The sequence below is a fragment of the Danio rerio genome, chromosome 22 (assembly GCF_049306965.1).
Source record: "Danio rerio strain Tuebingen ecotype United States chromosome 22, GRCz12tu, whole genome shotgun sequence".
NCBI lineage: Eukaryota > Metazoa > Chordata > Actinopteri > Cypriniformes > Danionidae > Danio > Danio rerio.
In genome coordinates this window covers 27,245,521-27,262,197 of record NC_133197.1, presented here as the reverse complement: position 1 = coordinate 27,262,197, position 16,677 = coordinate 27,245,521, and the positions used below count along the sequence as shown (strand labels likewise).

General features: G+C 34.5%; 1 protein-coding gene across 2 annotated transcripts; it reads left to right on the top strand.

Annotated features, from left to right (window-relative positions):
* Nucleotides 1-124: 124 nt before the first annotated feature.
* Nucleotides 125-10,318, top strand: LOC100537407 (beta-1,3-galactosyltransferase 2). 2 transcript variants are annotated; one of them, XR_012398060.1, is made up of 3 exons: nt 125-175; nt 7,382-8,384; nt 9,880-10,318. XR_012398060.1 is itself a non-coding variant. In XM_073937741.1 (2 exons), the coding sequence occupies exon 2, from the start codon at nt 7,392-7,394 to the stop codon at nt 8,319-8,321; it is 930 nt and encodes a 309-aa protein (XP_073793842.1). In that variant the 5' UTR covers nt 125-175; nt 7,382-7,391; the 3' UTR covers nt 8,322-9,117. The 2 variants fall into 2 exon arrangements, 1 of the variants encoding a protein (XP_073793842.1); XM_073937741.1 differs by lacking the exon at nt 9,880-10,318 and having other exon boundaries at nt 7,382-9,117.
* The last annotated feature ends 6,359 nt before the right edge of the window (nt 10,319-16,677 follow it).

Genomic DNA, 16,677 nt, shown 5'->3' with positions numbered 1-16,677 from the left:
TTGAGTAGCGAATTGATTGTAGGACTTTGCCTGATTTTGTACTTTTGCCTCGTCGGATGGTTTTAAACTAAAGGATTTGATAGGTCAGAAAAAAATACATGAGGAGGAGCTGAGCGGGTACAGCAAGTCTGAGGACAGACATACGGCATCCCTGCTAATATCAGGACAGGAAAAGGTATGTGCCAACATTTAGCAGGTTTCACCTTTTATTTTGTAATTAGGATTCATCAATTTAACAGATATAGTTCAACCAAAAATGAATAATTTACACACTTAACACACCCTGTTGGAGTTTCTTTCTTCTGTCAAACACAAAAGAAGATATTTTGAAAAATGTTGAAAATCAGTAACCATTGAGTTCATTTTTATTTTTGGGTGAACTATCCCTAAGTAAATAACATCTCCGGTTTGAGGTTTTAGAGATTAACTATTAGCATCAGGGAAGTTTGATTTGATTTTTGCCAAGGAGAACTGTGGTTAAAATCATTTGCTTGTTCACCTGGGAGAAGCAAAGTGCTTTTGCATTATCAGCTGCATGACAATGACCTTCACTTTTAAAGTGTTCACTTAAAAATGTCACTCTGTGGGGGAGATATTAACTGTGTTTCACTCAACTTTAGACCGGTCTTCAAAAATGGCAAATCCGCCATGTTTATTAATTGATGTTCATTGATACTTTTTTAGAGATCTATACATTTTTTGATTCTTGGCGTTGCTTTTATCCAAATCTGATGCAGTTCTCCTTTTTTTCTCATGTACATCTTTTATACTTTCGAATTGATGCATTCTTGATAGATGATAACTGCTAACTTCTGTTACTGATTGTAAATATGAATGTATTGTAATCTCAGATCATAGCCCAGTTGTACTAAAACTAGCATTTCCCAATTCCCAATTCGGAAGACATGGCGCTTTAATAACTTTATTCTTTCTGATTCAGCCTTTGTAGTGTTAGTAAATCTACAGTTTGGGAGTCTTTAAAAATTTACATTAGAGGGGAAATAATTTCATTTACATTGTGGAAAAGAAAAAAAAAAGAAACCAGCAAATAAATGATCTTATGAATCAAATTAAATAATTAGACCTAGAATAGACCAGAAATGAAATGTCTCCTGAAATTTTTGAAGAAAGAGCAAAGATACAAATAGAGATTGATCTAATAACTTCCGGACAAACAGATTGACTTCTGCTCCAATCCTGCTCCAAATGATATGAACATTCAGATAAATCAGGGAATCTTCTTGCTCAACAAATAAAAATGTCACTCTGTCATCAAGTCTAATAATAAAGGTTTCCTTATTGGCATTGATGCCTTCATGAAGAACCTTTAACATCCACAAAACTCGTTTATTCTGTTCTGTTTAATAGAAAAAAGCACTTTAGATCATTAAAATGTTCATTTAAATAATTGTACACCAAAAAGGTGAACAATCCTGCGTCAATCCTTTTAAAATATTTGTTCAAATGTTCTGTAAGAGTTGGCTACTGGTTAGTCCCTTCATCCTACTTAATTTTTTTTTCACCACAGCAGCCCTCGAAACAGCAAACTATCATGTTTTTTAACCCTCAAATTTGCTCATTTGTTTTGACCTGCATAAGAAGTGTAAGCAACAAAACTTTTAAAAGAACTTTTTAAGTAGCTGTTCATAAGAACCACAAACTGTTCTACTAAGGCATCGATACACAGTAAATTATCAATCAGTTGACTTTACTTAGGGGGCACAGTGGCTCAGTGGTTAGCACTGGCTAGACCAGTTGGCATTTGGATGAACTAAATTGGCTGTAGTGTGAGAATGAGAGTGTATGGGTGTTTTCCAGTACTAGAAAGGGCATCCACTGCGTAAAACATATGTCGGAATTGTTGCCGTTGTATTCCGCTGTGGTGACCCCTGATTAAATAAAGAAACTTAGCCGAAAAGAAAATTAATAAATGAATGAAATTAACTGTAGTGTGTGAATGAGAATGTATGGGCGTTTCCCAATACAGGGTTGAGGCTGGAAGTGCATCAACTGCGTAAAAAATATGCAAGAATAGTTGGCGATTCATTCCGCTGTGGCGACCCCTGATTAAAAAAGGGACTAAGCCGAAAATGAATAAATGAATGAATGAATTTGCCTGTGGCAGAGGTGGGACCAAGTCATTGTTTGGCAAGTCACAAGTAAGTCTCAATTCATTGCCCTCAAGTCCCGAGTCAAGTCCCGAGTCAAGACAGGCAAGTCCCAAGTCAAGTCCCAAGTCAAAGGCAACAAGTCTCAAGTCAAGTCCAAAGTCCTACAGTTTGATTTTCGAGTCTTTTCGAGTCTTTTTAACAGAAAAATAAAATGTAAACAGATTATGTATGGTTGTAAGATCTGTATTTATTAAACAAACCTTTTTTTATGAAAGAACATTGCTCAGATATATAAAAACATAAATTTAATTTTCTGAAAAAGTGCTAAACAGTGCTACGTCTTGTCTACACAGCATATTGCACAAGAACGCGTTCCACCACAATAGAGTCCATTTTGCCTCACATCACACAGAAATTGCAGGTCTACTGCTGTCTAGTTCATTAAGTTTAGTTGTGCTATGTTATGTCTTCGGTGATCAACTTGTGATTAACTAAAACTACATAAACGACCTCAATGAGGCAGCATAAGACCAACAACTCCTGTATGCTGCAAAGTAAAATTGAGTGAACTTGGTATTTTGTCAATTGAATCTCGTGTGTGCTAAAGAGATGGAGATGCAAATCTGTCTAGCAGCAATGTAAAATTGTGGCACATATTCTCAATGAAGTAGGCTACTTCATACAAACAATAACGTTGTTTTCTTCACATAACAATGAAGAACTTTGCTCTCTACCTTGTGTGATGCTCCTGCACCGATTTCCTCTGTTTATAAAACTGCTTGCGAGCTCTCAAATATGCACTGCTCACGCACACATTTTCCTGCGTGCTTTCAGAGATTATATGCAGAATTTGTGTCTTGTGTTTCCTCTTCCTTTCGTGCTTTTTGATATGATTTATATTGAGGCACTATTTATTAACAATAACCAAAATACTAAACTAGACTTACATATTAAATTTTTTATCTAATAAACCATAACATTTTGGCTGTATGTTATATGATGAGATATTTCCAGTTACAAACAATTAAAGACACAGAGAATAGAGGTTGGATGTAAAGAATGCATTTTGTTTTACAAACATTTATTAAACATCCAAAAGGTTCACCATACTAATCAAATAAAAAACATTTAAACAAAAATATAACTAACGCAAGCAGAAATGTAACTGTGATAAAAATAAGGAAAAACTTGATTAGGTATTATAGCCTACTGTACTATTCACTCTTTACATAAATCTCACTATCAGTCCCATTTTATCATGGCAACTAAAATAAAGTGAACACGTCTCTGCTGTCTTCCACATTATTGATGAGATTGTGGAGGACATTTTCCATGTCATCCTCTTCATTTTGAGGAAAAGCTGTTCCACAGGGCCCCTGAACACATCTATTGGCATGGACAGTGTTTTGAACAATACTATAGTAAAGTACTTCAATTAATCTGTTGGGGTAATATTATAGTTGCTATGGTAACACAAGTGTAATATAAACAAATGACAAAGTGCTGTAGTTTTTTTTTACAGTATTGGGTATATTATACTACAATTCACGACACTTTACTGTAGTAAAACTACACTCTGTATTTCATTTTATTAGTTCACTATTCTTAATACTACAGTATGCTGAAGCATTCATTAACAACTTGTAAATAATACTAGGCTTAAACATAGGCAGTATACCTAACTCTCAAAAACACTAGTATTTATTATAGAATTTACCTTAACCTCATAGTTTTTCATGTATTGTTACTAAATAGTGTAGCAATATATAAACCATATCAACATTCTGGAATAATCAATTTACCAGGAGGATCTCTGGAGAGCAAAAGCAGGAAAGGTTTGAGGCGCCAGTGTGGACAAAAGTCAAGCAAATGCAGTGAGACTGAATACGTGTGCAAGAGACCAGCCAATCAGATTGAAGTACCTGCCCACTGGTGAAAGTAATGTCAGAGCCAATCAGATTTTTCTTTCTTTTCATAAAGAACGGGGTTCGAATCCCACTTAGGCACTTGTAAACTATCATTTTAGACTATTTTGTCAAAAATCCCTACTGAAAAAAACAGCTTGAACCAGCCTAGGCTGGTTGGCTGATTTTAGCTGGTCGGCTGGTTTTAGAGGGGTTTTGGCTATTTCCAGGCTGGTTTCCAGCCATTTCCAGCCTGGTCTTAGCTGGTCAGGCTGGGAGATGACCAGCTAAAACCAGCCTGACCAGCCTTGCCAGGCTGGGAGCCCAGCCAAAACCAGCTATGTCCAGCTTAAACCAGGCTGGTCAAGCTGGTTTTAGCTGGATTTTGCTGGTCAGTTTCCAGCCTGACCAGCTAAGACCAGGCTGGAAATGGCTGGAAACCAGCCTGGAAATTACCAAAACCCTCTAAAACCAGCCTAGTCAACCAGCTAAAACCAGCTTACCAGCCTAGGCTGGTTTAAGCTGGATTTTTCTGCAGGGATATTGTATTGTTTAACAATTTATTAGAGCCACGAATTATCTAAAACTTGTTTTCATGTTTGAATAGCCAATAAATGTGCTAAATAAATTAAAATAGAAATACCCACAATGAAACAGTTATATAAATTATTAAATATATATATATATATATATATATATATATATATATATATATATATATATATATATATATATATATATATATATATATATATATATATATATATATATATGTATAAAATATTAAATATTTGTTTAAATACATTCATAATGGTTTTAAATATCTTTTAATATGTAAAGTATAGAAGTTCACATTCAACAAACTGAATAAAACAAGTCTTCGTTTTTAGTTTATTTAAAAACAATTACAAATGGAGTAATTCAACTCACAATTAAATGATCTCATTGAGTGATGGAATGATAAAGGTAAAACTTTAATTGAATGATCAGTCAAGTGTTTCCAAATGAAATCTGTTAAAATAAGAGTCCTACAAAACAGGAACAAAGACACTCATGAAACAAAATGTTATTGTTAATTGTATTTTTTATTAGATGGTTGGTTTTAAGTACTTTAAAAATAGTAGATAAGCCTTAAATATAGAGGGGGAAATACAGAAAAACAAACAAACAGAAATTCAACAATATAGATGCATTACATTACAATCTCACAATACAAAAACCATATGGAGGACTAAAATATTGCTAAGAGGCATAACATCAACAATAATACAAATACTTTTGAGGTTTTAAATACTAAATAAAATTAATAGTATCAATCCAAAATATGATAAAGGTAACACTTTACAATAAGGTTGTATTAATTAATTAAGTTTATGTATGTACTAATGTGAACAAACAATGCAGTGCAGTACAGTTACAGTTCATTACAGTATTCATTAATTAATGGAAATAAAATTATTGGTTACTCTTGTTAAATCACAGTGCATTAACATTAATGTTAACAAGCATACCTTTAAATTGTAATAATGCAATAGTAAATGTTAAACTATAATTAATAAAGGTTTAAAATATAGTTCATTATTAGTTCATGTTAGTACATAGATTAACTAAAAAAAACTTATTGCAAAATGTCACCAAAAAATAACAAAACACTTTTTTCACAGTTTTAAGAGCTTTAAAAATAAATTATATATATCTAGTTATTATATATGGCATGTAATTAATGTTACTACTAATTAAATAGTTAGAAAATACTGTCAGAGGATGGGCAAAACACAAAAATAAAACATAATATGCCCATTGACACAAACGACCAAGTGCAAAAACATAAATTACAGCCATGTTCGTTCATAATTATGTGAAATAAATCACGAGAGGGTAAATTTGTTTTAAAAAAAAACTGTTCATTGACTTATGCACAACAGTAAAACAATGCTTTTGCACAACAGTAACACATTGCGAGTAGTAAAGTCTCTTACCTTTGACAGATGTTGTAAATCCGCTGAATAAAACAAAAGAAGCAGATCTTGGATGTGTTTATTTCACTCTCCGAGTCAGAATGAAAATGGCATCTTCAAATTTCCCGCTGGTGCAAAAACACGGAAGTGCGCCACAAAGCGCTAGTGGTCGAAAGTATGCGTGCATGTTCTCTGTCTCACACACAAACACACACACACATACACACACACGCAGAGATAGAGCGCTCCTTGTCAACATACTTTTTATCTTTGGGCTTTTTATAAAAGTTGCAAGTCTTTACAAGTCAATAGCCGCAAGTCCAAGTGAAAGTCCGAGTCATTTATGTTCAAGTCCAAGTCGAGTTGCAAGTCTTTTCATATTTTGTCAAGTCGAGTCTGAAGTCATCAAATTCATGACTCGAGTCTGACTCGAGTCCAAGTCACATGACTCGAGTCCACACCTCTGGCCTGTGGTTTGTGAATGAGAATGTATGGGTGTTTCACATCGCTGGGTTGCAGCTGGAAGGGCATCCACTGCATAAAACAAAAGCCAGAATAGTTGGCGATTCATTCCGCTGTGATTAATAAAGGGAGTAAGTCTAAAAGAAAATGAATGAATGACTGAAATTGGCTGTAGTGTGTGAATGAGAACATATGGGTGTTTCCCAGTACTGGGTTGCAGCTGAAAGGCCATCCACTGTGTGAAACAAAAGCCAGAATAGTTGGCAATTTCACTGTGATTAATAAAGGGAGTAAAAAAAGAAAATGAGTGAATGAATAAATGAAATTGGCTGTAGTATGTGAATGAGTGTGTACTGGGTTGTTGCTGAACACATATTGTAATGTAAACACTAGTTGAGCAGGTTACAATGTAAGGTTGATTGTCAAGCATGCTTGTTAATGTTTGTGGTGTCAATCTGGCAACCTGGGTTGAAAAAATCTTTGCAATATATTACATTTGCACTGTATAGCGAGTGTGGCGGGGCCGAGAGGCGTGAGCCTGCGAAGTATAGTGGAGTTTGTGCTGAATCCTGGACCTGCCACCTGTCTCAAGTGGAGGAACTTTGTATAATAAGAGGACAAGAAACCCCAGTGAACGCAAAAGTAATGCATAAACTGTTCTCTCTCCTCCTTTTATCATCTAGAGCTCCTCTGTGCGTGAAACAGGTTCTCACTATCACTCAAACATCAGCCTCGCTTTGTTCCCACAGCTCTCAGCCCCGTCCCACTAAGCTACATACTGCAATACCTCAGTTCTACATATTACACCTTAAAGTCAACGAACAGTTTCAAGTTACAACAGGTTTACTCACTTTTTAATGTAACTAGTCACTTATTATGGTGATGAACTTCATTCTTTCATAAAATAAATCATATTTACAGAAACACAACTTCTTTCTCGTTTCAGCCTCGTTCTGATGTACTGTAAGACTTGGTTACTGGTTAGTCTCTTCATCCTGCTTAATATCCTATTGCTGTTTTTCACCGCAAGAACCCTCGAAAGACAGAAATGGCTGAAGCTCAATGTTGTTATCCCTCAAAACTACAAATTTATCCTCGACTTGCCAGAGAAGTGCCAGCAACAGGAGCCCTTTGTGGTGATTATTGTGCCGGTGGCCCCGGAGAACATCGAGGCACGCAATGCCATCAGGACAACGTGGGGGAATGAGGGGCTCGTCCGGGATAAAATCGTGCTGGTTTTGTTTCTTCTAGGCTCACGAAGTGGGAATGAAACATTGCAGGAGCAACTCCAGAATGAAAGCCAGCAACATGGAGATCTTCTGCAGAGCAGCTTTCAGGACACCTACAGGAACCTGACAGTTAAAACGTTGGTGATGATGGAGTGGCTCAGCAGAAAGTGTCCACAGGCTTCATACGCCGCAAAAGTGGACGCCGATGTGCTCCTCAACGTGAAAAACCTATTGTATATGCTTGTGAGTCTTAACACACTAGAGCGTAACTACATTACTGGCTTAGTATTGTCTGTAAACAATGTGATGAGAGATCCTACCAGCAAATTTTACATCCCTCATGACGTGTATCCCAGATCCAGATATCCTCCGTATCCTCAGGGCATGTGTTACATCTTTTCCATGGACTTGCCGGAGAAGATCCTACACATCTCGAGGTTTGTGAGGCCTATTTTTATTGAGGACGCGTATATTGGCATGTGCTTGAGGCGTTTGGGAATTAGGCCTGAGAAACTGAATTTTGGGCAGTTTTTAATCAGACCACCTGAACATTTGGATCGCTTTTATTATTCTGGACTAATAGCAATACTTACGCAGAGTCCATCTCAGCTGATTTCATATTGGATGGATGTTCAATCATCCAACAAACTCTGTTGAACTCAAAAATACATTTTTTATTTATTTTCCTTTGGCTTAGTCTCTATTTCAGAGGCTTGCACAGTTGAATGAACGGCCAAGTATTTTAGCATATGTTTTACGCAGCGGATGCCCTTTCAGCTGCAACCTAGTACTGGGAAACACCTATACTCTGAAGCACCCACACATACATGGGACAAACATGCAAACTCCATCATGAAATGCCAACTGGTCCAGCCGGGACTCGAACCAGTGACCACCACTGAGCCACCATATCACCCCTTCAAAAAATACCCCAATAAAATTGCAATTGGAGCAAATGTTGTATATTTAAGAAGACAATACTATTGTTTTTCTCTCTAATTTTAGGTTTAAATGTTAAGTTTAATGTATAACATGCTGTTTCTTTTTTAATGTACTCTGAATTTCTGTTTATACACCATTTCTTCAGTATAGTAAAAGGAACTGTGGATTTATTTTAAATAAAAACGACATATTTGTATTACCCGATAGCTTAAAATAAATGTTAATTATGATAAATTTGCATCCTGATTGAAACACTGCTTCTATAAACTGGAAGTGTAAAATACTGCTTTCTTTACATTATAACCCTCTATTAAAATGATAGTTTAATGTATGACAATGTATGTCTAAAAATGAAAATGTCTTCATCCTTTACTCACACTCAAGTGCTTCTAAAGTTTTTAAGTTTCTGTTTTCTTGTTGAACACAAAGCAAGATGCTCTGAAGAAAATTGGAAAGCAGCTGGCTTTGAAATCTATAGTAGGAAATAAATTCTATATATAATGGAAGTCAATGGATGTTGGAAGTCAATGACTATGGGTGTTTTTCATTCATTCATTCATTTTCTTTCGGCTTAGACCTTTATTTATCATATTTATCATATCATATTTATATTATATATATTTATAGTATCATATTTATCTTTATTTATCATATTCTGCAGCTCTGCACAAGACTTTTGGGTAGCGGAGAAATTAAATGGTCGTGCCCATCTGAGTCTGGTTTCTCTCAAGGTTTTTTTCTTCACTCTCCTATCGGTGAAGTTTTTTTCCCCTCTCCGCTGTCGCCCTGGTTTGCATGGTTCAGGATCGGTAGAGCTACAATACGCATCGATGAATTTGCTCTTCAGTGTTTGGACTCTAACACCAAATGATTTGAGCTAAACTGAACTGAACTTAAACACTAAAAACTGAACTACCATGATCCAGTTACTACGACCATTTATGTGAAGCTGCTTTGACACAATCTACATTGTAAAAGTGCTATACAAATAAAGCTGAATTGAATATTCACCATTAATATACGGTGGTTCAGTGGTTATCACTGCTGCCTCACAGCAAGAAGATTGCTGGTTCAAGTCCCGGCTGGGCCAGTTGGTGTTTCTGTGTGGAGTTTGCATGTTTTCCCGTGTTTGCGTGGGTTTTCTCCGGGTGCTCTGGTTTCCCCCACAGTCCAAAGACATGTGGTACAGGTGAACTGGGTAAGCAAAATTGTCCATATGAGTGTGTGAATGAGAGTGTATGGGTGTTTCCCAGTACTGGGTTGCAGCTGGAAGGCCATCCACTGTGTAAAACATATGCTGAAATAGTTAGTGGTTTATTTCGTTGTGGTGACCTCAGAAATAGAGACTAAGCCGAAGGAAAGTGAATGAATAAATATATTGTGATATGAATATAATTTGATGTCTCATTAAAATCATTCATTTAGAATTAGGTTGTGTTAATTTTGTAAGGGTGTAACTCATGTATTTAAAAAAATGCAAGCAAAAATATTCACAATAAAGCTAAGAAAAAAAAGTTCAATAAACAGTGCATTATGGTTTTCCGAAGAGCCAAACTGTGTTCAGATACAGAAATAACAAATAAAATAAAAGTGTATAGTCTTCATTGTTTTAATAATTCAGTTTGATTATTTTTCATTAAAAAGTTACAAATGTTTTACGTTATTGAGCTTAAATGCGTTTTCTTGAAATGCCAATAAAACCCATGCAAATGATTAAGTTTCACTCTGTTATGATTATATGTTGTAATGATTCCACAAATCTCATGAGTTCCTAACTGTCGATTAAATATAATTCTCAACTCAACATTGCATATCCTGCGATGTAACTATTGCGGACACACACATTGCGATATTGATGCTGCAAAGATATGTTGTGCAGCCCTACTCTGAAGAATGTGGGAAAGCAGCAGCCTTTGGAATCTATAATAAGAACAAAATACACTATTGAAGTCAATGGCTGTGGGAAGTCAATGACTTTAGCTGTTTTTTCATTCATTCATTAATTCATTTTCCTTTGGCTTAGTCCCTTATTTATCAGGGATCGCCATAGTGAAATGACTCTAAATCTAGTCTATTTATTTATTGACATTTGACAAACTTACATTTAAAACATCAAAACATTTTTGAATCAATGCAAGAAATTAGAAATTTATGTATCGACTATGAAACAATACACTTTTATTTTTCAGATTTATTGTCCTTATAATTGACTCTAAATGTGATAGAAATGTAATACTTGCTAGAATTGTATATAATAATGTGGTAGAGACAACAGATAGATTTTTAAAAAAGTATGCATCAGATATAAAAATAACTGCATGTAAATGGAATAAACTGTGATTTGTTAAAAATAAATGCCAGAAATTAATGCCTGCTATATTTGAGGACTACATATTACAAGTATACACCACTACCTCTATGCCAGAGATGCCCAAAGTAGGGCCCGTTTCTAATTTCTAATTAGAATTTTTTTTGTTTGTTTGCTTTATTGCTGAGCTACAAAAGAAAAAAAGAAAAGAAAAAAAGCATACTGAAATGAAATGTTTTAATTAAATGTCACTTAAATGTAATTCAATCTGATTTCTAAAAATATAAATACTGTCACTTGTGTGAGAGTGTAATTTAAACTAGTGTAATTTTGTTATAAAATAAATTGTTTTGTTTTTACTGTAATAAGTACATTATAAAATTTAAAAACAATACTGCATTAGTTAATATAAAGCAATGTTTTCTAGTCATTTTTTAAATTTATATTATTAAATAAATTAGGAAATCACCCATGGCAACTGTTTTTACCTTTGACCCACTAGCCTCAATCAAGTTTGGTTTTTGGCCCTTCATAAGAAAAAGTTTGGGCACCCCTGATCCATGGAGTTCTGCTCCAACCCTAATTAAACACACGTGATCCAGCTAATCAAGGTTAAAACCTTGTTCACTAGACACTTCCAAGCTGGTGTCAGTAAGAGCTATACTGTGGGAAGCTGTGGCAGGCCTCCAGGAACTGAGTTTGAGACTGTCATGTATTATGTATGACTCTATTATGTATTACTGTGTGACTTCATCAGCAATTGTATTCAGTAAAGGTATTAAACCTTGTGACTACACCTATGTGATTCACCGACATTACAAAACAAACAAAGACATAACACTGATAAAAACTGACCAGAAATAACAAAAACTTTATGATGTACAGTGTACTCATATTAAGCATGAAAAACACGTCTTCAGGTGTCCCGGATTTTCAAAAGTAATCTAGTGGGATTTTGGATCATGGATTGGATCAAGTCTTGGAAATGGGTTTTTCAAAAGTGACAGAGAGATATTGAAAAACGATCAGACCATGTGATCCAATCTTACAGTTGATTCAGATCAGTCCTGCCTTTTGGGTCATACAAATCTTTGAGCTCAGATTGGGATCTATTTGATCCAAAAAACAGGATTATCCTGATCCCATCAGAAGGGTGAAATCAGTTGTGACTTTTTTAACCAAATAAAATATTTAAAATTTTTATTTTTTGGGTGAATGATCACAAATTAATGGTTACTAATGATATATATATATATATATATATATATATATATATATATATATATATATATATATATATATATATATCACCAATTAATGGTTACTAATGATATATATATCAGGACAATCCTGTTTTTTTTGCATCAAATAGATCCCAATCTGAGCTCAAAGATTTGTATGACCCAAAAGGCAGGACTGATATAAATCAACTGTAAGATTGGATCACATGGTCTGATCGTTTTTCAATATCTCTCTGTTATATATATATATATATATATATATATATATATATATATATATATATATATATATATATATATATATATATATATTCTTTCATATTTGAAGCCTATATGAAGCATGTCACATACTGTATAATGAGATCTGGGGCCTGTTTCAGAAAGGAGGTTAAGTGAAAACTCAGAGTATTTTAACCCTGAAATGAGAGAAACTCTGGGTTTTCCGTTTCAAAATGGCAGGTTTGTTAAACTCGAGAAAGCAGGGTAAGTCAAGCCTGTTTCTGAAAGAGAGGTAACTTTAACTCAGAGTCAGTTACTGTGGTAACTTACTCTGTGAATCTAACCTGGTCAGAAGCAGGTTTTATTCTCTAAACTCAGAGTTTCTGTAGGTCTCCTCCCCTTTTTTAAAGATGAAGCGGTATTTCTCGCCTTAGCCTTACGTTTCCACCCACCTATTTTAATGCTCATTTTGGATACGTGCATAAAAACGATTGATAGAAACGTCATGATGCACATAACTTTTTAAAATATGCATAAAAAACGCGCATAACTGAGTAGGATAAACTTTTATTCGATAGAAAATGTGCGCATAAACTACGATGGAAACACTTTTACTGAACAAATTACAGTATGTACATTAAAAAAAAGATCATGATCATATGATAATGAAAATGTGTGTAAATGGAGGCTCAGCACACTGTAACACGTCTTAAATGTTGTTTTAGTCATTCTAAAATGCCTTAACTGTTTCAGTATTAGTGTATATTATTAATTACCCCCGAACGTCTGGTGCGTGTCAAGAGTCTCCGCGTCTCATGGCTTCAGACGCCCCCACGTGTTCATTGTGTTTCAGCATTGTCTTCTGACATCGAGGCGCAAGTACATTAATTAGGCTAAATAAAGAATTAATTGACGCAGCTTCTTCTACCACAGTAAATTCTGTTTTTACTGTTGATATTCGGTGCCAGTTAAATCAGGAAGTGACAATTTTTTTCTCTTTAACTCGTTGGATGGAATTTTATTCGCATCTTTTATGCAATATTCCAGTTTTGCACATACATTTATGTAATATATTTGGATTGAAACATAGCTATTGCCTACATTTAGTCACACACAGAAGAACTGTACTAGAATGGCTTATGCTTTTTTAATAAATAATTAAATTGAATTCACCTTCGATATGCACTGTAACTAGATTAATGGGATTATTATTCTTTCTAAAAATTATTTTTAGTACTGCTTACCTTCTAAATGTTATATTAACCTCTATCACTTGATCAATAAAAAGGCAGACACACAAGTGCACTGTTAAATCTATTAAAATTATAAATGTATAAAAGAAAGTTTAGAAAAATATATATAAACTTTACAAATTACATTACTTATTTTATTATACTTAAATATTTAAATACTTAAAAAGTTAAATTAGGCATTATCTTGAGCAGCTGTTTTCCCACGCTAACTGGTTGATGGCTGCTTCTTTTCAAATATATACACTCATATTTGCTATAACTTTGAATGAGAACATCAAGTTCAGCTGGAGAAAGAAATGGTGATCTCTTTTATAAGATGTTGTCATAGTCACTCGTAATGTCTGCGCTCCATTAATAATGCCTTTTTAAAGTCACGGTGTGCGCGCTTAACTCTGAGTTGGTCTACTCGAAGTTGATTGACCCAACTCAGATCAGCTGTTCTGAAACCGAAAACTCAGAGTTTTTAATCTCTCGGTAAATCAACTTAGAGTTCAAGTTTATACTCTGAGTTGTTTGAACCTCCTTACTGAAACAGGCCCCTGGTAAACAACAACTACAACAACAAAACAATATCAAAGCAGTATTGTATCAGAACAAACTAAAAATGTCAAAGAGTTTCTCAGTAGTAGAAGTTGTTATAGTTGGGAAAACTTAATGCTCGAATAATTAATAATAACTAAATCGTTTTTTTTACAATCCTATTTGCTCAAATATTAAACAAAAAACTCCACATTAGTGTTATAAAGACTTTAGAAAAAGAAAAAAAATTGTGCGAGAAGGCAGCTAGAGGAGAGAATATTATCAAATTTACTGCCCTGCCCCCCATATACATTACATTAGAAACGCCTCGCACAAGCAGTAAGAAGTTGTTTTTAATTTGAAGCAAAGATGATATAATACATTCATAAATGCATTTTAATGTTCATATGTTTTGTTTTGTTTTTATCTAAAAATTCAAAACTTCAAAAGATTTAAGATTCTGATGACCATTAAATGTCATAACAGGTTTGTGAAAAGGGTCCATTACCATTCAAAACAAACATTGGCTGTTTGTGGCCACTGGGGCCTGTTTCAGAAAGGAGGTTAACTGAAAACTCAGAGTATTTTAACCCTGAAATGAGAGAAACTCTGGGTTTTCCGTTTCAAAATGGCAGGTTTGTTAAACTCGAGAAAGCAGGGTAAGTCAAGCCTGTTTCTGAAAGAAAGGTAACTTTAACTCAGAGTCAGTTACTGTGGTAACTTACTCTGTGAATCTAACCTGGTCAGAAGCAGGTTTTATTCTCTAAACTCAGAGTTTCTGTCGGTCTCCTCCCCTTTTTTAAAGATGAAGTGGTATATCTCGCCATAGCCTTGCGTTTCCACCCACCTATTTTAATGCTCATTTTGGATACGTGCATAAAAACGATTGATGGAAACGTCATGATGCACATAACTTTTTAAAATATGCATAAAAAACGTGCATAACTGAGTAGGATAAACTTTTATTCGATAGAAAATGTGCGCATAAACTACGATGGAAACACTTTTACTGAACAAATTACAGTATGTACATTAAAAAAAAGATCATGATCATATGATAATGAAAATGTGTGTAAATGGACAAACCAGCAGGCTGAGCACACTGTAACACGTCTTAAATATTGTTTTAGTAATTCTAAAATGCCTTAACTGTTTCAGTATTAGTGTATATTATTAATTACCTCCGAACGTCTGGTGCGTGAGTCTCCGCATCTCATGGCTTCAGACGCCCCCACGTGTTCATTGTGTTCGAGGCGCAAGTACATTAATTAGGCTAAATAAAGAATTCATTGACGCAGCTTCTTCTACCACAGTAAATTCTGTTTTTACTGTTGATATTTGGTGCCAGTTTAATCAGGAAGTGACAATTTTTTTCTCTTTGACTCGTTGGATGGAATTTTATTTGGATGGAAACATAGCTATTGCCTACATTTTAGTCACACACAGAAGAACTGTACTAGAATGGCTTATGCTTTTTTAATAAATAATTTAATTGAATTCACCTTCGATATGCACTGTAACTAGATTAATGGGATTATTATTCTTTCTAAAAATTATTTTTAGTACTGCTTACCTTCTAAATGTTATATTAACCTCTATCACTTGATCAATAAAAAAGGCAGACGCACAAGTGCACTGTTAAATCATTTAAAACTAATAAATTTATAAAAGAAAGTTTAGAAAAAAATATATAAACGTCACAAATTACATTACTTATTTTATTATACTTAAATATTTAAATACTTAAAAAGTTAAATTAGGCATTAACTTGAGCAGCTGTTTTCCCACGCTAACTGTCTCTTCTTCACTGATGTTTGCTTCTTTTTAAATATATACACTCATATTTGCTATAACTTTTAATGAGAACATCAAGTTCAGCTGGAGAAAGAAATGGTGATCTCTTTTATAAGATATTGCCATAGTCACTCGTAATGTCTCTGCTCCATTGATAATGCCTTTTTAAAGTCACGGTGTGCGCGCTTAACTCTGAGTTGGTCTACTCGAAGTTGATTGACCCAACTCAGATCAGCTGTTCTGAAACCGAAAACTCTGAGTTTTTAATCTCTCGGTAAATCAACTCAGAGTTCAAGTTTAAACTCTGAGTTGTTTGAACCTCCTTACTGAAACAGGCCCCTGGTATCTTGCCTACCTGTTGTTTGTTGCTAAGCCAGTAGGCTACACTGTTGGTTAATCCTGGGCCCAGTTTGAAAAAAATTATTATTTGAATTAAACTGGACCAGATTTGGAAATCACATGTTATGCTATCCAGGATTAACTGATCTATCATAGGAACATTGAGTTGGATCCCTGTGATCCAAATACTAAATTTCATGATTATCAAATCATGTTTACCAGAACCTTAAATGCAACCAACAGTGTAGTACTGGCTTAGCAAAGAACAACAGGTAGGCAAAATACCAGCGGCCACAAACAGCCATTGCTTGTTTTAATAGTAATAACCAGAAATACGGCAATCAACAAACATTTTACATTTTTTAGGTTGTTCTAATTCAGTACTTACTTCTTTCCAT

Excerpts from the sequence above, each read along its gene's own strand:
- LOC100537407 (XM_073937741.1), top strand. The coding sequence starts at position 7,392 with ATGTACTGTAAGACTTGGTTACTGGTTAGTCTCTTCATCCTGCTTAAT.